This window comes from Pinus tabuliformis, chromosome J (assembly GCF_031772625.1).
Source record: "Pinus tabuliformis cultivar Carrire ecotype Pingquan chromosome J, CPIR1, whole genome shotgun sequence".
Classification (NCBI taxonomy): Eukaryota; Viridiplantae; Streptophyta; class Pinopsida; order Pinales; family Pinaceae; genus Pinus; species Pinus tabuliformis.
In genome coordinates, this window is record NC_142295.1 from 371,578,372 (window position 1) to 371,606,259 (window position 27,888).

At 40.0% G+C, this 27,888-nt stretch overlaps 1 protein-coding gene across 1 annotated transcript in view; it reads right to left on the minus strand.

The window, feature by feature from the left end:
• Positions 1-27,888, minus strand: part of LOC149227284 (26S proteasome regulatory subunit 7-like) — an 80,459-nt gene that overhangs the window by 29,517 nt on the left and 23,054 nt on the right. Inside the window, exon 7 of the mRNA XM_089377734.1 lies at positions 21,351-21,569. Within this exon, the coding sequence (XP_089233860.1) occupies positions 21,351-21,569 (219 nt within the window). The remainder of the gene's footprint in view (positions 1-21,350; positions 21,570-27,888) is intronic.

The window sequence follows — 27,888 nt, forward strand, 5'->3', positions numbered from 1 at the left end:
TCCAAGAAAGTCACCACTCTTGATAGACTTCATCCAACTCTATTTATGGGGGGCTTTAATATCAACATCAACCCAAACTTTAGTGTTGGTCGTTTTGTCATTTCAAGACATTTCGGGGGCGGGGGGGGTGCAATTGTAAATATTCATGGTGGCGGTGAATATGGAGAAGGGTCAGGGACTAATACATCACTTGTTTTGGCTGAAGATGGGTTGTTTGGAAGTAATGAGAGGAAGGAATATGGATTAATTGAGAGGTCGTCATTCTTGAAACCATTAGGAGAGAAAAACTATTTCGTAAACCTTGGGGATTGGGGTCATAGTATTGATTTGCCGACTCTGCAATTGGTCAAGGACAAGCAATTTCGGGAAGGGGGGGCTGTAATGTCCTCTTCTAATTATATTGCTCAAGGGAGGACAAAGTAGCCTATCCAACCCCATAGGCTATAGTCAATGACAAAGTGGGTAACCCATTATTCAATGTTTTGGGGTGTAACATTGGGTAATTCAGGGTAATTGGAGGAAAACTTGTGAAAGAAGCCAAATTTGGGGAAAAGTGGAGGGAAACTTGTTAGGCCTTCAAATTAAAATTAGGAGAAGAGACCCCAAAGGGAATCTATAAATAAGAGAGAGGAGAATCATTTTTCTCATCATGGTTGGTGGATATTTATGTTTTGTGAGCTAAGGCTCTTGAGGGTTTTAAGACCCCTTTCTTTTTTATTGGTTTCAGTGGTGAAAGATTCCACCCTAGCTAATCCCTTTCTTTCTATTATGTTTGGAATAATTTCTGAGGCATCTTTCATCTAATTTTGGGAGGATAGGGGGTATTTTTGTGGATTGATTGATCTGAGGAGCAATTTTGTGGCACTGAGATCTGTTTTAGGGCAATTCCAGGGTAGAAAAACCCTTATCTAGGTAGCAAGCAACCTGTTTTGTGGTAGCGTAAGCCTGTTAGGCAAATAACAACAACAATGAGGTTCCAGACAGTTCTGAAACCCCATAAGGCATCCCTGCAACAACGATGCCATTTAAGGGTAAAATTTGGACAACAAAGTCCCCTAAGCCCCTGGCCTGAGGCAACGTCCCTCTGGAGTGTTTTCTTGTGGTAAAACAAGGTTTATCCAAGGCAGCAAAGCCCTACCTGAAGTAACGGAGGCCTCAGAGGCTACTTTTTATAGTAGTGTGGTCCATCTGAAGTTGGTCTGAAAAGTGAGGAGCTTATCCTACGATTTTGGACCCTAGTTTGAGTACTGTTTAGAGAGCGACTCAACCCTAGGTTAGATTCAGACACAGTTTGTGGCAGCAAAGTGAAGTCAGGCTGGGAGTAGTCCGAGCAAGCAACATCCACTCTAGAATAGCAATAAGGCCCATTAGGGCTCTCTGTTAGCAACATCACAACAAGGCAACAAAGTTCTGAAGGTAGACTAAGTAGTAACAAAAAATTTGTAAGCTCGTTAGTTGTTACCGATAGGGTAATTTAGTGTTGTTATGTTACTGTTACTAAATTACTAAGCGCTGTACAACAGACCCTGTTGGTGTAACAACCCTAGAAGCGAATCCATGGAAATTGTAACTAGATGTGTACTGTTGGTATTATTGAAGATTGTCTACTTGTTTCTTTGATGTGTAATCATTGTCATCTTTGTTGAATTGGAAAAGAATGCTGTGATATTGGTACTACTGCTATATTGTCTCATGTCCCAATAACTCTTAAGGGCAAAATTTTCCCTAGTTATATTTCACCAATCCTTTGAGGCAATACCAGAGAAAACATAATGAAGTGTTCTGATAAGTTTCAGCCTTCTAGGGCAATCTTATCACTCATAAACCAGATCTGAAAACTCTTAGTTACAACAGTAAAACAACCCTTATTTTCATCAATTACATTGTTAAATCACTGAACATTATTACCTGGGCCTTAACTTACGTCAAATCACGAGAACTTATATAGCTGAAAATTACAAACCATGAAGAACATGGATGGCTGAAAATAAAATCCTCATCTTACACAAATATAGGACAGCTGAAAGTTTGGTTTTTATGATAAGATGAAGTTGTACATACCATAGCTTTATCACAAGGCTAGTACAATTCATTAGCTATCCAAAACCCTAGCTAGAGAAAACTGAGAATCTTAGCTCAAACAAATAGATTTGACAAGCAAGAATCAGTTAAGCAAGCCCTCCAAGGCAAGACGTCTCCTTTTTCTTCACCAAATACAACCCAGGGTTTCATCCAAAAACCCTAATGTCCAATTATGCAAGGGATGAAACCCATTTATTAGACATCAAGATGCTCCAAGAAGATCAACAAAACCCCACTGAATCCAAGAAAAAGAGAGAGACCAATTACAAATGGAGATATAAAAGAGAGGATGATTGGTGCATTCCTCCTAGTCGCATCTCTATGCAAGAGTGAATAAGAATAATAAGTGTATGAATGGTTGATATTCTCCAATGTTTTCTCCTTCACAAAAGTAAACCCTATTCACAAGAGCAATCTCCAACAAAGATGTCCTTGCCCATGTTAAATCTCTTCTAGGGTTTCATTATGAACCCTAGTGAATCACTCCAAGAAGACCATGTACAAAGAGAAGAGTACAATGACAATGATTAATGAAAGGGCTCTCCTTCCACTATATATGTGGAAGGTAAGGAAGGCCAACAAGACAACGTGGACCAATGCCCTTACAAGCAACCTACAATAATCACATGTCGGTTCACACAAGTCAAGTACTTCACTTCAAAGGTACACATGTTAAGCTCTAAGGTGATGTTGCACAAAATAAGTGCTTCGAGATGATGTGGCCGTATAAGGTGTGTCCATACTCCTCTGCCACAAGCCCTTGTGGACTCCATCACTCTTGCTAAGCCACGTACTCTACTGGTTCCATTCCCCTTGCATGAACATTGTTGCAACCTAAGCGTCCCTATGCTAACTCCATGTTTGCACAGAGGAATTCAAGCTACCCCTTGCTCTCTAGGGTCGTTGCCCTCCTTGAAGTGCACATTGGTCCTTCGCATAAATAAGATGATCTCCAAGTAAGCAAAACTTCCTATGTGGCCATCAAGAAAGACATCCCCCAAGTTGTTAAAAGAAGTCGTACACCCATTTGAAAAAAGCTAAGTAGACACTCAATTGAGGTCATTGAGTAAGCTATCTCCTATGTGCAAATCCATCATAGACCATTTCCCATGTGCTAATTTATCTCAGACCATCTAGCAGGTGAACATGCACCATATATGCCAAATCTCAAAGCATCCACAAACATGGTGTAAACATTTTCGAAGTAACTTGAAAGCGAACTATTGGTGGTGGCTCATGTGGATTGTGGATAAGACATATGTGGTCTAATTTTTGTGAAGGAATATTTGTTCATCACGAATGTATAGTAATGTCTATTAATATTTTGATTCAAAAATCAAACATATAACAAATCTATTATCCTAGCTATGGCTTAGAGCCTTAGGTAGAGTAGAGCTCCAGGGATTGTTGTTGCAATATCTAGTAGTTCCATTGCAAAGCCTCACTAGGTGGGACTAAACCTTATGGCAACAAGAGAAAGGCTTGCCACTGTCACCTTAGCAACCTTTCTGTTGTTCTTAAGTGGTATTTGACCTCAAGGGAGGCTTCCCTAAATCACCTCAAGGATATTCTAATGTTATGGCTCAAGGTGATGGACAAGAGGTCTATCGAGCCAGATAACGTATCGACAAGGCCTATAATGACCTAGATATTCTATGCCAAGGTTCATGTACTCTACACCTAGACCAAAGCTATGGTTGTTATAAGTTAGTGTTTGGTTGATGTGCAATGATAGGGTGCACAATGCCATTTAACAGCCAAAGAAAGGGTCTATTAGTGATAATCAACAAAAAGGAACAAGGTCTTCCAATAGACACCTAGGGTTAGGGTCACTTAATGGGAATTTAGAGCTGAAAAACATGCATAAACAACAAACAAGGATGATGTCAGCCCTAATAAGGAAGAATTAACTATGCACAATGCTAGATTTTGCTTTTATGTGATTTATTGATGCAATTCCTAATTTATTAGCCACAAACATCCAACCCAAATTCAACTTTATGTAGAATTTAATAAGGCCATATATCTTGACAACACTATCATGGGCTTGCATAATTGTTGTAGGTTCTTTATTCCTAAGGTGATATAACACTTCTCCTTCAAATGTTTGGAGGTATGTAGAGAGGATTAATTCATTGAGAGGTTTAAGCTTTTTAGGTATAATTACTATTAAAAGGTTAAACCTTTGGCTGAACTCTCTAACACCCTCAGATGCTTCTTTCTTCACTAAGAGGAGACATCGATTTGCAAGTAGTCCCACCCGTGTTCTACGATGTCTTTTTCTTCTACCCACCTAAATGAGAAGACATCAATGAAAACTTCCCACGAATGTATGCACTTAGTTGGGAGAGTTTGAAGCTATTCCTTGGCATTTCCTTTAACTTTGACATTGTCTAATAGTTGCATTTGCACTCCCACATTGTACTCGTACTAGATGTATCCTTTGGTCCCATTGATCTACTTTTGTGGTCATTTGTTGGACATTAATAAAATTATCTTATCTTAGGGAAAGGACAAAAATCCTCATTGGCACATCATCTTCTATATCTCTACTTAAGTGGGAAGAACAAGCAAATCCAAAATTGGTCAATTGTCTCTATGGATCATCATAAGTAATACCATGGTAGAGAGGCAACCACTTAGGGTTTTTAGGCATGGGATGAAGATTCCTTAAAATTCCATCTAGGTCAAGAGGAGTCATGGTGTAATGGATCCAATGCTTTTTAATGGTAGCCCTATTGAGTCTTTCAAGGATAGAAACTTCAGGGGAAGCTTTAGTTCTCACATGATAAGTTAAAATGGGATCAAACACTTCAAGCTTTATGATTAAGGAGTTGCCGATCGAAAATTTCTAACACAAGCTTGGGGATGTTCTCATAAAAAATTATTGAAGCATAGATTTCGAATTTTGAGGAGGTAACTCCTCCCTGACAACAATGCCAAAAATGGTGCCGCGAAATCTAGTAGGCTCAGTGCAAAGCCTCACCAGGCAGGGCCAAACTTTATGGCAATGAGAGAAAGCGTTGCCATTGTGACCTCATCAACCTTTCTCCTGCTTAGTGGTATTTGACCATAAGGGAAGCTTCCCTAAGTCACTTCAAGGATATTCTAATGCTATGGCTAAAGGTGATGTATAAGAGGTCTATTGAGTGGTAGAAAGTACTGACGAAGCCTAGAAAGGCCTAGATATTCTATGCTAAGGTTCAAGTACTCTACACCTAGACCAAAGCTATGGCTGTTAGAAGTTAAGGTTTGGTTTATTTGCAATGATAAGGTGCACAATGTCATACAACAACCAAAGAAAAGGCCTTTTAGTGACAATCAATAAGAGAGGACCAAGGACTTCCAATAGACACTTAGGGTTAGGGCCACTTAATGGGAAATTAGGGCTGAAACACATGCATAAGCAACAAACAAGCATGACATTAGCCCTAATAAGGAAGGATTAACCATGCACAATGCTAGATTTTGCTTTTATGTTATTTATTGATGCAATTCCTAATTTATTAAACACAAATTCACTTTTATGCATAAATTTACCCTAGAAACCCTAACAGCTAACCCTAGACGTCTAGGAGCAAGGTAAGAAGAAGAAACTTAATGAACTTTATGGATGATCAACACAATAATGATTAGTGCCTTATTGTAAATAGTCTCAATGGAGTTTTCTAGGGCTAACATTTCATGAAGTGGTCTTGACGGAGTAAGGGGGATGGCTAGGGCATCCATTTTTAAAACTATAACTATTTTCCCTGTGAGGGGAGAAATTAAGTATAAGGAATGCACATTCAAAATTTCTGTATAGGCTTCAAAGATAACAATTTTCCATGCAATAATAAAGCACGATATCATACATAGGAACCCTACTTCACATATACAATATGTAAAATATCAAAGATAAAGAATGAAACTTACAAAGTTCTCCAAAGAAGGAATTCTTTCAATCCTAGAAAAACATTTCCATGCAAAATACCATCTCCACAAGAATTCACACCATAGAAAAGTCACATCTTGCCCAAGTAGTGAAAAAGAGAGGCGGTGATGATCAAATGAAATGAGGCGGATCCTCTATTTATATGAGACATAACACCCTCATTTTTACTATAATACAAGTGATTGAGTGTTCTACAAGTGTGAGGTTACAAGGCAACCTCAAGGCAACCTCGTAGCTCAAAAACATAACAAATAATGCCAAAATTGCCCATGTGCAAGAGAAAAGTCGCCTCCACTATGACATCATTCTCCAGAGGAGCTAAAAATGCCACAAGGACGTGTCAAATGGGCTAATGAGTGCTCCATATTCCAAAATCTAGCTCTATATCCATGGGTATGCCTCCAAAGTGCCTCCAAATCATGACATCATCACCAAAATGCCTTGCATCACCCTCTAAATGGTAATATCTACTCAAGCGTTGGGTCAAATAGTGATGTGCAACCCCTCCCCTGTCATCTCAAGGATAACCATCATCGTTCGGTCTTTAAAACAAGCAATGGCCATCAAACAATGTCAAGGCCAGCTTAGGGGGCATCTTGGGTCCATTTGGGCACATCATCAATATTCCAACACCAAGCTTCATGGGCTCAACGTTTTAGCATCTGGGGGTACTCGAGAATATCAAGTACCATGTGGAACCATCACATAGCCAAATGCCCTGCTCTCGGTGGGAAACTCTACATCAACAAGGTCATATTTGCTCTTGGGAACATGTAGGGACGAGATCTAAAGTGTTGAAAGTTTCCATTAAGGCAAAGTGTGTGAATAATTAGTTCATATTTTGGGTGCGATCTCTCAGTCTATTTAGATGAGGGTCTTGAGGAAGAGATTTGGAGACCAAGTGGTGTATGACCATGATCAAGTCTAAACCATTGTCATCTTTTTAATGCCTTGATTCTTCATTATCTAGACTCTTAACTAAAGAGTTAGAGCTTGAACCTAATTGTTGGAGGTTTTGCCAATTCCCTATGTGTAAGAAGTTTCTTTTTTCCTTTGGGGTCAAAGATCACTCCCCCCTCCCACCCCCAAATTTCCCTAGGTGTAAGAAACTTCCCTAGGATTGCATGCAACACATGTTTGTCTAGCACAAACCACCATGGGATACCCATTTATGCATTTAGCGAGATACTCATGCTTTGGTTTGTTTGATAGCCAATTCCAGTGCTTGATTAAGAGGTTATTTGGTCGATGATGGAGTCAAAGGTAGGTCAATTTGTGATCAAATTTCTATAGGGAGAAGGGTAGGAACTTGTTGATCACGTTTAAATGAAGTTGAGGCATGAGGTTGCATTGAAAGAAAGGATGTTTCTTTGTTGATTGGCAGGCTAGTGTTGATGCAAAAGAGGTCTAGGATTTTGGCAAAGACTTTGGCTTTAGTTGTAGTATACCTAGGGGGGATAATATGGGGTATAGAGGGAGGTACCCAAGGGAATAATGTAATGAATAATGTAAGGATGATAAATAAATGGGCCATAATTAATAAATAAAGTGGTTAACCCACATTATGCAAGGGACCACAAATAGTTAGGAAATAATGTGATAAGCCCATGGTATTGGATGTATGGTATTTAGAGACCCATGGTAATTACCCATGGTATTGTATGTATGAAGCTTATATAGAGGCTAGAGACTCCCCATTGAGATGTCAAGGATTGTTGTATTGACAAGCATATGGCTTGTGGAGTATTCTCCTTCCTTAAGGAGTGATTGTATGGTGTTACCCTACCTCAAGGGTTTTGATATTAATAAAGATCAGAAGATTCTATATTTTGTTCTTGTATTTGTATTGGGATTATTGACAATTATGGGGCATATTTGCAATTATAATATATTTGTAGGTCAGATTTACTACAAGTGGTATCAGAGCACTTTCTTGCGTAGAGTGGGGAGACTTTTTTTCTTTATTTTTGCAAGAATTTTTTGGGGCGAGTTTGCAGATCAAATTTGAAAATTTTGGTGCAAAATTTGCAAAAACAAATTGCAGATTTGAATTCCTTGCAAAAAATTACCCAATTGAAAAAAAAAACTGTCGAATCAAAATTCGGATGAGAGAGATCACTGATTTAAAATCAACTATTTTCTAGAAATTTTTTGACGACAATGCATGGACAGCGGCTCTCCACACATTTTTTTGCAGTTTTTGTGCAAAATTTTAGACAAATAGGTGCATATTTGAGATCCTCTTGAAAAATCACTCCATTTCAAAAAAAACTGGTCGAATCAGAGTCTAGATGAGGGAGATATTGCTGATTTAAAATTAGCGTCTTTTTAGAAATTTTTGTGACGGTCAGACAGTTGCAACTCATATCTGAGTTCACAAAGTGCCCAACTTGTGATTCCAGTCACATGGGAAGATCCAGAATGGTCATTCCATTTCCCAAAACAAGTTATAATTAGGAGTCTAATTTTTATTGATCGAGTTATACCCATTTTAAATTTTCGCCGAAGTAAGTGATTTTCTTCAAAACCCTTACTCTATTTTAAGGGTTCTAGCAAGATGAAGTTTATAGGAAAAGATGATGACCCTACTATTGAAGAATTTCTAAAAGTGGAAAAGTCAACATTTCCGAAAGTTTGGAAAGAGACAACATGGCTTAATTTTAGAGATGAGACTGCCATATGGTGGAGTCACTTGACAAAAAGAAGTTGGTAAGCCTTCCTGATGAAGAATTTGAAAAAGTCCTTTTGGAAAAACGGTTTCATGCTAGAAGACAAGATAATAAGAAACATAAAGTGTTGTTTTCTACTGATATCTCTATATTATAGGTTCATAGAAGTATACTAGAGATGAGACTGCCATATGGTGGAGTCACTTGACAAAAAGAAGTTGGTAAGCCTTCCTGATGAAGAATTTGAAAAAGTCCTTTTGGAAAAACGGTCTCATGCTAGAAGACAAGATAATAAGAAACATAAAGTGTTGTTTTCTACTGATATCTCTATACTATAGGTTTATGGAAGTATTCAAAAAGAGAATATTATTGTTGTTATTTGCTGTAGTTGCAAGCAAAATCTAATCAATATCAAATTGGCCAAACCCTTGCAAGTTCCAGCACAACATATTGCAAACACACAGGTTGATGGGGCGCTTATTCAAATATTTAAGGACTTGAAGATGGCCATGGATAAATGTGTATTACATGTTGACTTTTATGCTTTAGATATGGATGACGCAGATGTTGTTTTGGGTTATCCTTGGATGGACTCAGTGGGCAAGATCAATATTAATGTACAAAAGAAATTCCTGAAGCTATGGTATAAAAAGAAGAAAATTACCTTGCAGGATATTTCCATTAGGAACTAGGTAGATTTTGTGGAGGCAAAAGCAAAAATCTCTAATGACACTGACACATCAGATGATAAACCTTTGATGGTAGACAACCAAACACATACATCAAACCAAGTACCAAAAAAAGCACCAGACACCACTCAGGCACCAATAGTGGAGGAATTAACGAAAGATATACCATCAGTTAAAGCTTTAGCATATCACCACCCGCATCACCCAACAAGACAACAACTAGCAAGGTGGCAACGAATTAGAAACAAGGACAACAATCTGTGGATGACACACAAAGATGTGCGACGATCCACCCACAACATGTCAACACAGAGGAACCGCCAGAACCAACTTCCATCTCAAACGAGCGAGTCACCAACTAGATCAAGTGTTCACCTTTCTCTGGGATGGCTAGATGCATGTCCATGGTACTAGTGGACTACTCTTTTGAGTAGATCTTATTATTTGTGTTCTTCTCATGTTTCGGGGACGAAACATGTTTAAGGGGGGTGGAATGTAGTATACCTAGGGGGATAATATGGGGTACAGAGGGAGGTACCCAAGGGAATAATGTAATGAATTTGTAAGGATGATAAATAAATGAGCCATAATTAATAAATAAAGTGGTTAACCCACATTATGCAAGGGACCACAAGTAGTTAGGAAATAATGTGATAAACCCATGGTATTCGACGTATGGTATTTAGAGACCCATGGTCATTACCCATGGTATTGTATGTATAAAGCCTTTATAGAGGCTAGAGACTCACCATTGAGATGTCAAGGATTGTTGTATTGACAAACATATGGCTTGTGGAGTATTATTCTTCCTTAAGGAGTGATTGTATGGTGTTACCCTACCTCAAGGGTTTTGATATTAATAAAGATCTAAAGATTCTATATTTTGTTCTTGTATTTTTATTGGGACTATTGGCAATTATTGAGCATATTTGCAATTATAATATATTTGCAGGTCAGATTTACTACATTAGTAATGTATCCATTCCCAAAAAGTAGGAAGTCATCCACAAACATGAGATGAGTGATCTGAGCCTACCAACGATCTTAATTACCATTGGATTCGCAATGCTTAATTCAATTTTGAGTGCTCTGCTGAGGCCCTTTGTGATTAAAAAGAACAATAGAGGGGAGAGGGGACAATCTTGTTGGAATTCTCTTGAAGAGGGGAAGAAATGAGTTGCATTGACATTAATAAGAATGGCAAAGGAGGCCACATTAAGGTGGGTTTCAATCCGTGAAGTTAATGGTTATGAGAAGCCAACTTAGACAAGTTCATTTTGAGATTGATCATTCAAAAGCTTTAGATAAATCAATTTTTCTATAAAGGCCTTTTTGTGGTTGACCTTGATAGTGTGAAACACCTCTTGGGTTGGTGCCAATGGCATCTTGGATGTCCCTGTCATGGAGGGAACATATTTGTTCTTTTGAAATAGTTTCCTATAATATTTGGTTTAGTGATTTACGCCTACCAAGTCATCCACAAACATGAGATGAGTAATGTACGCCTACCAACGATCTTAATTACCATTGGATTCCTAATGCTTAATTTAGTTTTGGGTGCTCTGCTAAGGCCCTTTGCGATTAAAAAGAATAGAGGGGAGAGGGGACAATCTTGTTGGAATTATCTTAAAGAGGGAAAGAAATGAGTCACATTGTCATTAATAAGAATAGCAAAGGAGGCCACACTAAGGTGGGTTTCAATCCATGAAGTGAATGGTTATGAGAAGCCAACTTAGACAAAGATCATTTTGAGATTGATCTAGTTTGATCAATCAAAAGCTTTAGATAAATCAATTTTTCTATAAAGGCCTTTTTGTGGTTGACCTTGATAGTGTAAAGTACCTCTTAGGTTGGTGCCGATGGCATCTTGGATGTCCCTCTCATGGAGGGAATACATTTGTTCTTTTGAAATAGTTTCCTATAATATGGGGTTTAGTGGAGCAACAATAATATAGGAAATGAGTTTATATATTCAATTACATCATGAAATGGACCGAAAATGATAAAAGATTAAGGGGTTGTTTTCCCTAGGTATGGTGTCGAGGAAGGTTGTATTGAAGGCAAGGAGTACCTTACTCTGAATTTTGGATTCCTTAATGACTTTGAAAAGGCCATTATTGAGTAGATGCCATGCATGCTTTGTCACTTGGCACATTTTTTAGTTAATTCATTGTGGTGGGGGCCATTGGTGTTTCATTGTTGTCATCATCTACCTATCTAGGAAAGGCCACATTCATAGATAGTGTTAGTAAAAGCGTGAGAGAAATAAACCAATAATAACACAAACAATTAACATCACATGAACACAAGCCAAAGTGCCTCACAACTGGCATGACTAGTTGCCATATACTCTACCTCTGTGTTACTCAGTGCCACTGACCTCTGTTCGTGCTGAACCATGACATAATTGTTGAGCCCAACGAGAAATAACACCCAGAAGTACTCTTCCTGTCACTAGCACTGCCAACCCAATTTGGGTCCATGCAACCAATCAATCTAACACCATCACCCCTAACATAGTCCAAACCATAGTCCATCATGCCCTGTAGGTACCTCAACACATGTTTCGCAACCACCCAGTGCACTCTCCTAGGCTCCATCATAATCTTACTCAATGTGTTGATTGCGAAACATATATATGGTCTTAGTGTTGACCAGATACATCAAAGAACCGATCAACTAACAATACAAGTTGGGGTTCACCAACTCGGAATATGAAGCATGCAACTTCTTCCAGTTGGTGATCATAGGAGTAGCCATGGAACTGCAACCTTCCATACAGAATCTCCTTAGAATATCACCTGCATACTTGCCCTAGCCCACGAAGATATGTCCATCCTCCTGCCAGACCTCCAACCCCAAAAAGTAATGCATCAATCCCAGATAAGTCATGTCAAACTCTAAAGATAGGTCTCTTTTTCCAACGTTGGATGATTGTGTCCTCTCCTGTAATAAACAAGCCATCCACATATAGAACCAAAATGAGTGGATCATCACCCACCATGATAAAGCATAGGTTCGAATCTGCATCACTCTTCTAGAAACCCATTTACTGCAAGTAGGCATCTATCCTCTTGTACCATGCCTTCGGTGCTCGCTTCAGTCCATATAAGGCTTTCTTAAGCCTACACATATGAGACTCCCTCCCATGCACCTCAAAGCCCTATAGTTGTTTAATCTACACCTCCTGAATAACCCCATTGAGAAAGGCAGTCTTCAAATCCATCTGGTGAATCCTCCAACCCATCTCAGTTGTTATATATATCACTTCTCTAATGGACGTATAACAAGCAACTGGTGTGAAGGTCTCCTCATACTCAACTCCCTCGACTTGTGAGAACCCCCGCGCCACAAAACAAGCTTTGAACTTCTCCACGCTGCCATCTGCAACATGTTTAATCTTGTAGATCCACCTAGAAGTCACCATCAACTTCCCCTCAAGTCTCGGCACTATCTCCCACACCTCATTCTTCATGATGGAGGCATTATCCTCCACCATGGCATCCCTCTAGATCTGCTAACTAGTAGCCTCGTCATAACTAACTGGCTTTGTCTCCACAACATCTACCACAGAGCCACCCGACCTCTCTAGAGGTCTGCTCTCCCTCACTGACCACTTGGGTTTCCCCACTACCTCATGGGCTTCCTTCAAGGTCTCACAAAGCTATCTTGGCTTCCTCTTCCCTGTAGGAGCCTCCTTAACTGATATGGGAAAATCTTTAACTAGAGCCTCTCCTCTTGACGAGGAAGGCCCTCCTGTGGTATGTGGTGAACCCGGACTCTAAGATCCTGTGCCTGGTGATATTAGACTCTGTGAACCTGTCACCCCAAAAGTAGGTGATCCTCCTGAATTGGTTTATCACCTGAAGATCTTGATACCTGTGGTGTGGCCAACTATTGAGGAGCTTGCCGATCTACCTAATCAACCTGATCAACCTCCCGAGACCTCAAGGCCCTCTCCTCAAATCTCACATCTCGCCTCAGGACAACTTTCCTCTGTGCAAGAATATATACACGATAGGCATTGTTGGTCTCACTATAGCCCACAAAGATACCTTTCTCTGCTGTGGGTTCCAACTTCATCCTCTTCTCCTTGGGGATGTGTGAATATGTAAGGCACCCAAAGATCATGATGTGCCCAATCTCAAGCTTCTTCCCGAAAAAGGCCTCCTCAGGAGTCTTATTGCCCAAGACTCTATGTGGGCTCCTATTTTGCAGAAACAATGCAATGTTACATGCTTCAACCCATAAAAAGAAAGGTAATCCCTTATCATGCAACATAGCTCTAGTTGCACCCACTATGGCCCTGTTCTTCCTCTTCGCCACCCCATTCTATTGGGGGTTATAAAGCACTATGTACTCTCTCCTGATGCTCACACTACTACAGAACTCCTCCATCTTGTTGGAGGTATACTCACCTCCATTGTCTAATCTTAACACCTTGATCTTCTTCCTCGTTTGGTTCTCCACAAAAGCCTTAAACTCTTGGAACCTCTTGAAGACCTCATCCTTGGTATTCAAAAAGAAAATCCAAGTCTTCATGGAGTAGTTATCAATGAAGGTCACATAGTACTCGCATCCACTCAATGATACATGAGACATAGGACCACAAACATCAAAGTGTAAGATACCTACCACCTTGTTGTCACTGCTTGGGAAAGGTGTCTTGGTGTACTTTCCAAAGCACACCCCCTGCACACATTATGATGCTCAGTATTGAACTCATGTAAACCTGTAACCATTTCCCTCAGCATCCTGAATGCTCCATGGTGCAAGTGGGCCATCCTCCTATGCCAAATCTCGCACAACTCATTGTTGCTGGTCTGCGCCACCAAGGCTCTAGTAGGCTGAAACATAAACTTGTATAGCCTCCCATTGTGAACTTCAATCACTCTAACAACTCGACACTAGATCCCTTGGGATATATGTGTTGAGAAATGTAACTAGTTTCGATCTTCATAATTATTGTACTCATTTCAATGTGTATACTATGTAACAAACAAGAAAAAGGAAAGAAAAAATATTATTATCAAAGCATGGGTTTCATGCTCATTATTGATGATCTTTTAGGTAAAAGCACGTTCTTAGTTCTTCTAGGGTTTGTTATGTCTTAGGATTTATAGTCATGAGTCAAAGGAGTCAACATCATGTTTATAAGACCCTTCCAAACAATTTGTAATTGTAAAAAGAATTAATTTTTAGTTTATAAAGTCCTGGAATCTCCAAGAGCACAAGTCGGCCCTGGGAGCCTCAAGTCAGCCTAAAGGAGAGAATTCGACCACTTGGGAAGGCTATAAAATGAAGCAATTCGACCTCATTTACATACACTCATCACAAATTCAATCTATCACAAATTCAATCTATCAAGGAAAGAGTTCAATCTGTAGCGGGAAGCTAGGAAAAGGAAAGCGAAAGTCTAGGAGAAGCTGGGAGGACGAAATTTGTTCTATGGGCTCTATCTCTCTCACATGTGCGAAGAAGCTAGGGTTTCTGCAGCCAAAAAGAGGTCGAAGTTGCAGGTTTGAATTGTTGGGGAGCAAAGTTGTTGCTAGGGAGCAGAATTGCAAGAACAAGTTGTTGGATAGAGCAAAATCCTTCTCTTGACCTTGTTGACCTTAGGGAGAGTTGTTTTGCTCCAGGAAGGTCTCAAAAGGAAGATAGATTAGGGTTTCTGCAGCAGTTTCTCGAACGTATTTGCTAGAAGGACGAAGTTGTTGGGTCAAGTAGTTGGGTACTTGTTGGAAAGTCGAAGTTGCAAGGAAGAAGCAGTTTAAGGGGGGGTCTTGGAGTTGGTCTAGGGATTGGGTCACTATATCTCATTTGAAGCAGATTCTAAGAAGAGAAGAGTTTATGGGTTTTCCCCTTAGAAGGGTTTTGCCCTGGCTGAGAGCATATATCTATGTCCTCTTTTTTTGTTACTGTTTCTTGATATTATTTGATGAAAAGATATAACTAAAGAACATAAATAAGATAACTAAGATTCACAAGCAAGTATCAACGACTAATCCTGGTGTCTCTATGTGTGCATGTTTTTATTCTATTGTTCATTTATGTGTCGCTACATAGATGATGATGATATTGTTATTTTTACATAATTGCATATGCTAATGAATAATGATGTAGATCTAAATAATACTATAATGTTATGGGGTGAACGTAATGTGTTAATGAAGAAATGCAATTATCAAAGCAAATAACAATGTAGCCATATGAAAAATTAACATGGTATCAGACTGAAATCAAGTTCTTCTTCAGCCCTGGAACATAAAGAACATCAGTCACTTTTAGGGGAAGTAATGACTCCCTTTGAAAGGATATTGTTCCCACTCCTGCTGCTTTGACCTTGGAGTTATCTCCAAGCACAACCTCCAAGTCAATATCATCCTTTGTGAGACTCGTGAAGTGCTCTCTCACTCCAGTCATATGGCAAGATGCTCCACTGTCTACAAACCATACATTGGAAGACGTGACATGAGTGGCAAGACTCGCCACCACGGAACTCTATTTCAAATCTGGAGGTAAACTCACCCACCTCTGTCGAAGTTGCAACTCCCTTCTTCTTGCCCTTCTTGTTGGGACACTGAACAACATAGTGACCCAACTTCCCACAAGCAAAGCATTTCACTTTGCTCATGTCCTTCTCCTTCGCCTTCTACTTCCCCTTCTCCTGCTTAGCTCCACTAGAAGACCCCTTCTTGGCCTTCTTCTTGCCCTTAGTTGCAAGGGCAACATTCTCCTCTTCATCTCCCCCACCAAGTTGATTGCCACTCTTGGCACTCCTCCTAGTCTCCTCCTAGATGAAATCATCCCACATCCTCCTCTAGTCTGGAAAATGCTCTTTGGCCACAATGCCATATATGAATCCATCCCACTGCTTGGTGAAACCATCTAGTGCAATCCTAACCAACTGGTCCTTAGGGATAGCCTCTCCCACAACAGCCAACTCATCTCTCACCTAAGTGATTTTGGTGAGGTATGAGGTCACATTGTCAATCTTGGACATCTTGGTGTTTCTTAGCTTCTACCTCAACACCATCTTCTTGTTCTCATTAAAACTCTGGTGGCATGTGTTCTCATTGGAACTCAGAAGGTGTTCCTCTGAAAATTCATGCTTCAATTCTGCTAAATATGCCTCCTAGATTCACGCTAAAGGTGTCTCAAAGCTCGTGCTCTCAAGCCAAGAATAAACAGTGAGGTTGATCTCCTAGATTCTCAGCCCAGCTACTACTTCGGCAGATTCGAGCAGCTCCTCTGCTCCACAAAAAATATGCATAGAATCACTCTCAGCCACCCAACAAATCAGCGCAGGCCTATACCTTGAATTTCAGCCTACTGTTTCTTGATTCTCGGATTGTTATCTCTGCACGATATTCTCAGACTACGTGCTTGAAGGTTTAGCTAAAAATCGAATTTTGGGAGCCCCCTAGCTATGTGTTTTCCCTCCTTCCAGATATGCAATCTCAGCCTCCTCTCAAACTCTTCTTCTCACCTCCTCTCAAATGCTCATTAGAAATGAATCAAGAATGAATGTTTTTCCCCTTTTGTCTTCTCATTAAAAGAGAACCCTAACCCTTGAGATCTAATGGCTGAGATTAAATCTCAACTCATTAGATCAAGGGTGGAGATCATTCTCTCTCTTGACCTCTTCTTTCATGTGGTCCCCCTCAATCAATGAGTCTCATAGTTACCTTTTTAATGTTTTGTACCATGTGCACTTTTTTTCTCCTAAAGAACTTTTAAAAAATAAAATTCACTTTAATATTAAAAAATGCACTATGTATTTTTCTCATAAAGTCACTTTATAACACTAGTAGCATTAATATATTAAAGTGCATAGTACATCACCAATAAAAAGTAACTTCCCTCCATAACATTAATAAAACTCATAATGTCACATAACAAAAAGACATTAATACGTTTTCTTAGGCCAAAAGGATAAAAGCACTAAAAGCATCTCCTTGGTACCCTTATTTTCAACAGTTGATAACCTATTTCTCACAAGGTCTGGGGAGCTCATTGCCCACTGTAAGAGGGACCTTGCAACAGAGTTTGACATGAAGGATTTGGCATTGATGCACTACTTTCTCAGGTTGAAGATATGGCAGGGAGAGGGAGATATTTTGCTTGGACAAGGGAAATACACAGTTGAGATCTTGAAACATTTTAGGATGGAGGACTGTAGACCTATGGCTACGCCATTTGTGACCAACTACAAGAAGATCAATACTTCCATATCAAAGGCAGTGGACCCTACCTTGTATAGACAATTGATTGGCTCTCTCAAGTATTTGGTCAACACCAAGCCAAATATTTGTTTTGCAGTGAACACACTTAGTCAATTTATAGTAGAGCCTAAGCAAGTTCACTGGGTAGCTGCAAAACATGTTTTGAGATATCACTGAGGAACAGTTGAGTATGGGCTGAGGTACACTTAGTAGGATGGAGTGAAGCTAGAGGGGTACACCGATGTGGATTGGGAAGGCAATACAGTGGACAAGAAGAGTACTTTTGGGTGCAGCTTCAGTTTTGGATCAGGAGCAATCTTTGAGTACAGCAGGAAATAGAAGTCAATTGCGTTGAATTCTGCAGAGGCAGAGTGCATGGCTGCCAGTGTGGTGACATGTGAGGTTATTTGGATTGGGAAACTCCTTGTTGGGATTTTTTATCAAGAGCTAGATCCGACTGCCATTCACTGTGACAACTAGAGTTATATTAAACTGCCTGAGGATCCAGTATTCCATGACAAGTCAAAGCATACTGAGATCAAACACCACTTCATCAGAGATTGTGTGTAGAAGGGAACTGTAAAGCTACAATACATTCCCACAGATGAGCAAGTCGCAGACATCTTAACGAAGTCCTTGATGAAGCACAAATTTGTATTCTTCAGGGATAAGTTGGGTGTTGTACATAACACCTTCCTCACTAAGAGGGAGTTTTGAGATTGTACCTTGGAAGGTGATTTTGCATGTATCAGGGGCCATGACATGCAGTGAATCACCTTACTTATCTCCTACAAAAGTTAATTAATAAATTTCATAAGTCAGGACTTTAGACAACAGTTTAATTTAACTGTTGGGTACCTTTTTGTAAAAGGGAAAAGAAGTCAACAACATATCTAAGTCGTGACTGTTGATCTCAGTAAAGTAAGATCTAATCTCAACCGTTGAGATTATGGATTTCGCTTGAGATTAGGGTTTGATCTATTTATAGGGGGTTCTAGCCAAAGGAGAAATACAATTGTTTTGGCACGGGTTGGGATTCAGTGGAACTCGATATTTGGCAGCGAGAGAGAGAAGAGGCTAGATCAAGCCAGCTAGAGTGAGATCAAGGCAAACGATATCAGCGGAAATGCCAAGTTACCATGGCACGTGCGGGCCAAGTTATCTTGAGCCAGTAGGCTAAGTTTTCTCTTGGGCCATGAGACCGAGTTTTGCCTGTGCGCAAAAGTTCTTCTACTGGGCTCTGCACGTGTGGATCATACAAGGGCTGAGAGAGAGAGAGGGTCAAGATATTTTGCAATGTATTTTCAGGTGCAAATTCTTGTAAGTCTGCTGTAAAAAATATTTCTCTTGAAGCTGAATGAGAAGCCCAATGTTGGTTGGTTTTCCCCACACTGGGGTTTCCACCGTTTATCTATGTTATTCTTTGTTGCTTGTGATTGCATGTGATTGGTTTCAAGTAATTTCACTTTTGCTGTTTATTTGGTTAAAAACCCAGAATATTTATTGTTACAAATCAGATTAGAAAGCATTGTTTATTTCAGATCTGTGCTTATTTGTTGAGACAGTAAATTTGTAATTGGGTATAAAGAAATTAACAGTTATCTGTGTCCTAAAAGAAATTATTCCATTGGTTGAGATACCAAATGTATGCTTCAACTAATCAAAAATCCCCACTGGCTTGACCAGGCATTACCACAGCTACCCTTAGGCTTTCTTAAGCTCATCTGATGAACTCCCTATACATTTCTGCTGTGAAAACCTTAGGTTTCTACATGTGGCTTATAGTTGGGTTAGAAGCAAAAGCAGCATACATTTAAATACATTATATATCAAATGGGTCTACAAAATGCACTGATTCAAAGATACAAGCAGATAAAAGGAGACCAATCAGGATTAAGAATCCAATGTGATTCTTGATATAATGACATAGATCCATCTTAACTCCATATCTATTAAGTGCAGCAAGGGACGAAAAGAAACCGCGGCATAAACTTCTCAGTGCTTAAAAGATCGGGTTTAGGATAGATGTAGGCTCCTTTATCATTAATTATCATATTGCTTTTAGTAGAATTTAGAAGCCTGTAACTCAGTTTTTCATCAATCTTACAAAAATGTTGCATACATATATTCAATTAATAAAAATAATATAAAAATACTGTCGCCGAACACACTGATAATTTTCTATAACAATGATACTTTTGGACATGAAATATATACTGATAATTTTCTATAACAATGATACTTTTGGACATGAAATATATATTAAGGCCATCTTTATGCCTTTGAATTTTGATTTAAACGGGTGTTTCATTTGAAAAATTAAGTTACGTCAATCCATCATATCTAAGCACCTAATCTAAAATTATATGACCTTGCAACTAACGTTAAAAAGTAAGATTAATAAATTAACATTAAGATATACTTAACATTACCTAACATTCAAATTATAAAAAATTTCATCTTTTCCTCATAGTGGAAGAAGCAATGGGCAGCAACTGTTTGGTTGACCTTAAGTGGCAGTGGGCTTCAGTGACCACCACTGAAAACAACAGTTGTTGAAGGAAGCTTATGGATGTTTCAAGCAGGCATCCATAATTTCATTACACTCATTGAACTCCACGGTTTTGATACAATGTAATATAAAAGATTCCAACAAATGCAGCAGCAACATAATATGAAGCAGGCTAAGGATTGTTGCAATGCTTCTGCAATAACTACTACTTTTAATGTTAGAATGAAAATCTCAGGTATACTGTGTCCAGCTTATGTTTTGATGATAAATTACAATATACAAGCTGCAAATTTCTAGATTTTCACAAGGGCTTTTACATTAGGGATTTTTAAGCATATGAAAAGCCATAAAAGGTTGATGCCACACGACACAATATTTCTAAGAAATAAAATTCAATTTGTGATATTGTTTGGTTGTTTTTTAGAGATCATCTACAACTTTTGTCCAAGATTATACAAATTTGGTAAATACAAATTTTAATTGCTGGGTTTGAAAATTAAAAACATGATTTGCTTAGTGCTCAAACAAATATGCTTCTTCTAGTTTCCCCCTCACAATCATAGTTACCAGGTTTAGTAGACCCTGAAAATTTTGGACCAGACAAAACTGATCGAAACCAGACCAACGTACCTTTCCTTGAAAAAGCAAGAATTAAAATTAAAAATAAATAAAACAAATCAAAAGTTCAAAAAAACTACTTCGTAGCCCAACAGCACCCCACCACCACCACATCACATTCCTTCACTATATGAGCTAAAAACATAGTGCTGATTTCATTATTTTTCTCTGATTATTCAAATTTCTCAGTAATATGTATAATTTTAAGTAAAGCTTTTAGATGTTCCATGTTTCCCACCCTTTCAAGCTTTTCTGAAATCACAACCTTTTCCAAACCTTCCCCGCCTCCCAAAACCTACTAAACTTTTATGTCTGTTAACCATGCTCACAAGACATAATAACACTTAGTCTAATTAGTGCTACAGAATCTCATTTTGGCACCACTCAACAAGAAATATATAATTAAACAAGTTCTATTCTTTATTTGAATCAGCAATGTTTCTCATTGCTATCTGAATCTTTTGTGATACATATTTTAATGTTTTGATTCTATAAACAAGAGTTATGGTTCGATGTTTTATAAAACCTGTAAAAAAACCATTTAAGATATAATAATATTATTTGTTGACAGTATAAACAAAGAAAGAGACAGCATCTAAAGGGGAGCTAGAATTTACAAACCTGAAAAAGCTCCCGTACCATTCGAGCACCCTCACCAACATACTTCTGAACAAGCTCACTTCCAATAACTCTAATAAAGCATGCATCAGTACGATTAGCCACTGCTCGAGCTAATAGTGTTTTTCCTGTGCCAGGAGGACCATAGCAAAGGACACCTTTCGGAGGATCTATTCCAAGCTTAACAAATTTCTCAGGATGAAGCATTGGAAGCTCCACAACCTGGAATAACAATAGGAGAAATTGTCACAGTTGCATAAACAAAGAAAATAATGAAATATTATAATGAGCGCAACAGAGAAAAATGCCATTTCAAATATCAAGCTTACGAAAGTCACTTCAGCCTCTCGTAGCAAAGGCTACAAAATAGAAAAGTTAAAACAAAATAAAAGAAACATATGAGCTACCAACAGCCTGCATGCAAGAACTATTCAACTTGTTATAACCCCAATTAAATTCTCCTGCACAGCTTCATGATAAGCTAGCAAAGGCATAAAAACATCATGAATTACTGTCATCACTATAGAACAATAATCCAAGCACCAATTTAGAAGGAACTAATACTCCCACAATAACTTCTGAATGTTGATATTATTCTAAGAAATTATAAGCAATCACTTAAGTTACATGTCTTTTATGGTTACATAGTGGTAGTTTCCCAACTTAGCAACTGTAAAGTTTTGTAGATGTTCTATGCTAAGAGCAATTTCACTTTTCTCACAGCAATCATACAAGTAGATAAGCAAAATGCAGATAGAACATATAAGCAGATCTTACAGAAGACAAATCAGAAACAAGGAAAATGTATGTGTTCGTTTCGGCGGTCAACAGGATGCTTCAACCAGCAAAGTCTCCTTTGGTCAGCCAGCCCAGCATGTGTCACAACAACCCTCCAACCAGTAGATGAGTCAACCCAAGTCAGTTCTACAAAAGTCAACGTTGTCCTGAAAAGTCAACGCAGGGGCAGCAAGCTAAAAGTCAACGCAGCAGCAAAACGGTCAACCCTTTGACCTCGATTTTTGTGCCAGGTAGTACGGCCTTCAAAAATCGAACCTCCCACAAGTTTTCAGCTTGTTTGGACCAAGCGTTGTCCAAAGTCAACGCTGGTCAAACTTCTGCGAAACCCTAGCAGCAGAAAACCTTGCCGCAGAAAAATCCTCTTCGTCCTTCCCACGTGTGGCTGAAATTCGTCCTCCAGGTAGCTCGTACTTTTTAGGATGAGAGAGGAAGATGTGAGTTGTGTTGTATTCAAATTCTCTCCAACTTTTCCTGTATATATATCCATCAATGAGGGTGTGTGACACATCTGTTGGGCATGTGAGCCTACATTACAAAACTGGCTGACCTTGCACATATAATTTATTAAGAATAATAAATTCAAAATATAAGTTCTGCTCATCGGATTAAGACTATTTTTATATGGATTTTACACCTCTCAGAAAGAGGAATCCAACAAAAATATTAGCCTCTTAATCTGAGCATCAGAACATGGAGTTTGGACCTAGTTGTCCAAATTTAACACTCCCTCTCAACTAGGGAGAACTCCATCTATTAGTGCAATTAACATCGTGAGTCATCCCGCCGAAACTTGCTTTGCTGGCTTCTTTATTTCAGAACAGAAGTGGGTCAGTCACAAAGACATCATTCCCCGACTGACATAATCAGTCCAGAGGTCCCAGACCTCACAAATCTTGATCCCAGATCAAGTGGTTGGACCATGCCATCCTAGATAGAGAGTACGGCAATCTCTGATGCGTCCATCAGTCTTTGCTAATAGTCTCTAGCTTTTCCACACCTCATTGGCCAAATGAGAGGTACTTCCCATGAGCCCTGAACTCAATGGGTAGGATGCATACGGGGCACAGATTAAATGAGTGGCGAACCAGCTCAATAATCACAAGGGTGGGGCAGAAGCATTATGAGTGCTTATAGCTCCGAGAAGCTATCCCCAAAGCCCCCCAGAGCTCCCAGAGCTCATCGTCCAACAGGACCCACATCATAGGGTCTTTCCACGACACCAAGACTCTCACGGAAGGTTAGGAACTTGACCTTCCCCAGGGGCTTAGTGAGAATATCCGCGACCTGCTCATCAGTTCCTATATGATCGAGCCTTACGGCGCCTCGCTGTACCATATCCCGGATAAAGTGGTACCTGATATCAATATGCTTGGATCGGTCGTGGAACACAGGATTCTCAGTCATACGAATCCCACTCTGATTATCACAGAGTATTACAGTGGTATCTAGCACATGTTGGAACAACTCACTAAAGAGCTTCCTCAACCAAACTGCTTCACAACAGGCCATACTAGCAGCAATGTATTCGGCCTCCGCGGTGCTCAAAGCCACCGACTTCTGCTTCCTGCTCATCCATGAGATCGAAGCAAAACCAAGATTGAAACAGCATCCAGATGTGCTCTTACGATCCACCACACTGCCAGCCCAATCGGCATCAGTATATCCCCGAAGTATCACACTCCCGGCAGTGTATCTCAGCCCATGGTTTATCGTGCCCCGAAGATATCTCAAAAGATTCTTGGCACCAACCCCGTGAAAATGATGAGGATCAACCATCTGTTGACTCAAAGTATTCACTGCAAAACATATGTCCGGACGGGTGTTCACTAAGAACATCAAAGCTCCTATGAGTTGACGATACTCAGTAGGATTGGCCAAGATAGGCCCTGCAGCGCTGCCACTCAACTTCTTAAAGTTGAGTTCCATTGGTGTCGACACGGACTTACAGTGCACCATCCCAAATCTTTCCAGAAGCTTCACAATATACTTTCCTTGAGAAAGGAAAATCTCTCCAGGTCTCTGCCAGACCTCCAGGCCTAGGAAATAGTGCATCAGTCCTAGGTCTTTCATCTCGAACTCAGCAGCAAGCTCCCTCTTACATTGATGAATGAGAGGGTCATCACCTGTCAGGAAGAGGTCGTCCACATACAGCACTGGAATGAGAGGCTTTCCTTCCACAACCTTAAAGTAAAGGTTTGGATCAGCATTGCTTCGAGTGAAGCCCAGCTTCATCAAGTAACTATCCATCCTCTCATACCAAGCTCTGGGTGCTTGCTTTAACCCATAGAGGGCTTTCTTCAACCTGCAGACATAAGTGTCTCGATCTTGAACTTCAAATCCCAGAGGTTGTTCTACATACACCTCTTCCTTTATTGCACCATGCAGAAAAGCGGTCTTGACATCCATCTGATGAAGACTCCATCCTTGCGTAGCAGCAAGGGCTATGATGGATCGGATGGTGGTATATCGAGCCACAGGTGCAAATATATCGTCATAGTCAATTCCTTCCTTTTGAGAGAAGCCACGGGCAACAAATCTTGCCTTAAACTTTTCAGCACTCCCATCAGATCCATGTTTAATCTTGTAGAGCCATTTAGCGGTGACAACAGATTTGTCCTTCGGTCTCGGGACCACCTCCCAGACATCATTCTTCATAATAGCCTCATATTCTTCATGCATAGCATCCTTCCAGACTTGATGCTTGATGGCTTCCTCAAAAGATCCAGGTTCAGATTGTATAATAGTACTCATGGCAGCTAGATACCCTTGGTATCTACACGGCTTCTTGCTTTCTCGGAATGTTCCCCTTGGGGCAGCATGACCCTCAGCATCTTCGAGGGTGTCCCTGAGCCATGATGGCCTCTTTCCTAGAGAAGGGGAAGGATCAATAGGGTCCATTGGCCCTTCAACATCAGGCATAGTTTCATCCTGGGGTTCTTCCAGATTTCCAGGTCTTTCTTCATGGTTTTCTTCAGATCTAGGAAGATCTACTACTTTCTTCAGGGAAGCATTTTCGTCAAAAGTGACATCATGGCTTATCTCTACTTCCCTTTGACCAGGTACATAGACTCTATATGCCTTAGAAGTCTCACTGTAGCCCACAAACATTCCTTTCTTCCCAGTAGCATCCAGCTTACTTCTCTTTTCTTTCGGCACATGAAAATAGACAGGACATCCAAAAATTCTAAAATGTGAGACATCAGGTTTCTTACCAGAGAAAACCTCTTCGGGAGTTTTGGAGTCCAAAGTGGAATGAGGGCATCGGTTTTGAATGTACACAGCAGTATTTGCAGCTTCTCCCCACAGAAACTTGGGAAGACCTTGGTCACATAGCATGGCACGGGCAGCTTCCACAATAGTCCTATTCTTGCGTTCAGCAACACCATTCTGCTCAGGAGTATATGCAGTGGTAGTCTCCCTCTTAATGCCAGCTTCTCTGCAAAAGTCTTTGAACTCATTTGACTCATATTCAGTGCCATTGTCAGTCCTCAAAATCTTGATCTTCTTTCCGGTCATATTTTCCACCAAGGCTTTGAAGGTACAGAACCACATGAAAGCCTCATCCTTCTTCTTCAAGAAGTATATCCAGGTTTTGCGAGAGAAGTCATCAGTAAATGTCATATAGTAAGAACATCCCCCCAGGGATGTTACAGGCAACATACCGGAAAGATCAGAATGGACCAGTTGCAATATCTCAGATGTCTTTGTGACACTTGAGGGGAAAGGTCCCCTTGTATGTTTTCCTTCAGCACAGCCCTTACATACACCTTTATGATTATTTCCAAAATCAGGCATCCCTGTCACCACCTTCCTTGCTTCGGGAAGAGCCTTGTAATGAAGGTGTCCAAATCTTCAGTGCCATAATTCGGTTTGACGGATAGTATCACAAGTCATAGCTCCCAACGGACTCCCTCCAACCTGGTAGAGTGTACCAACCCTAAAACCAATTGAGATAGCTTCCTTGAAGCTCTTCTTCCACATGAGTACCTTTCCATCAGAGAAAGTTACATTGAATCCTTTGTCTTCCATGGCAGATACAGACACAAGGTTCTTCTTCAATTTGGGTACATAGAGTACATCTTGTAGATGGAGGACTTGTCCTTGAGACAAGAGGAGGGTCACAGTCCCGGTCCCTTTCACAGGATAAGTGGCATTATCCCCAAGGATAATGTCTAGATTAGTATCCCTTTCAACCATGTCAGAAAGTGCTTCCTTGAATCCGGTGATGTGTCTTGAGGCACCACTATCGATTAGCCAGACATCCATAGTGTCGGGCGGAGATGCAGCTGAGAGAGCAGATATTAGAATATACTCATTTCTTTTATCAACAACATTAGACTCCTCATACCTGGTATTTCTGGTCCTTTTAGAAGGTGGATTGTTTCCTTCAAAGTGAGCCTTCCTATTTCCTTTGGATTTGTCATTTCTTCGATTCCCATTCCTTCGGTTGTTGTTGTTGTCGTCACTATCGAGAGAATTCTTCTGGAAGGGGCATTCTCTAGCATAGTGTCCAGTCTTATGGCAGGTGAAACATTTACCCTTCTTCTTTTGAGTCTTAGTCCTTCCTTTGTCCTTGGAACCACCAGAGTTCTTCTTTCGGGAATGAGCAACATAGGCAGCATTTCTTTCATTATCAAATTCCTTCATCCTTGTTTCTTCTTGCATACATCTAGACAGAAGCTCATCAAAGTTAGGGATGGTATTATTGTTGAGAATGGTAGTTGTGAATACTTGCCATTCATATGGAAGTCCTCCAAGTGCGGTGAGAACCATCTCACGATCAGCTATTGTCTCCCCAATAGCTAGCAGATTGTTCCTGGTTTCGGTCAACTTCATAAAGAAAGTTTGAATAGACTCGTCTCGGCCCTTCTTCATATTCTTCAACTTGTTCTTGAGGAATAGCACTTGGTTCACATTGTTTACCCGGAACATAAGTATCAGTTTGTCATACATCTCCTTGGATGTGTCTAGTTCAGATATGTAGGCAACCAGACTCTTATTTATGGATTCCCTGATCAGCAGCTTTGCTCTGATTTCTCCCTTCTTATACTTGTGTTTAACAGCAGCAGAGGCATTTGATGGAGGTTCTTGAATCTTCCCTGTCACATGATCTAGGAGATCATGATCTTCTAATTTGAGATCTAATAACATCTTCCAGGCATGGAAGTCATCACTTCCAGTCAGCTTGTCATTCTCCCTGAATTCAAGCTTAGAGGAATCCATTTCCTTCGATGATGATTGCTATAGATAGAGTTTGTCTTCACCTCAGCTCCGATACCATGTAAAGTTTTGTAGATGTTCTATGCTAAGAGCAATTTCACTTTTCTCACAGCAATCATACAAGTAGATAAGCAAAATGCAGATAGAACATATAAGCAGATCTTACAGAAGACAAATCAGAAACAAGAAAAATGTATGTGTTCGTTTCGGCGGTCAACAGGATGCTTCAACCAGCAAAGTCTCCTTTGGTCAGCCAGCCCAGCATGTGTCACAACAACCCTCCAACCAGTAGATGAGTCAACCCAAGTCAGTTCTACAAAAGTCAACGCTGTCCTGAAAAGTCAACGCAGGGGCAGCAAGCTAAAAGTCAACGCAGCAGCAAAACGGTCAACCCTTTGACCTCGATTTTTGTGCCAGGTAGTACGGCCTTCAAAAATCGAACCTCCCACAAGTTTTCAGCTTGTTTGGACCAAGCGTTGTCCAAAGTCAACGCTGGTCAAACTTCTGCGAAACCCTAGCAGCA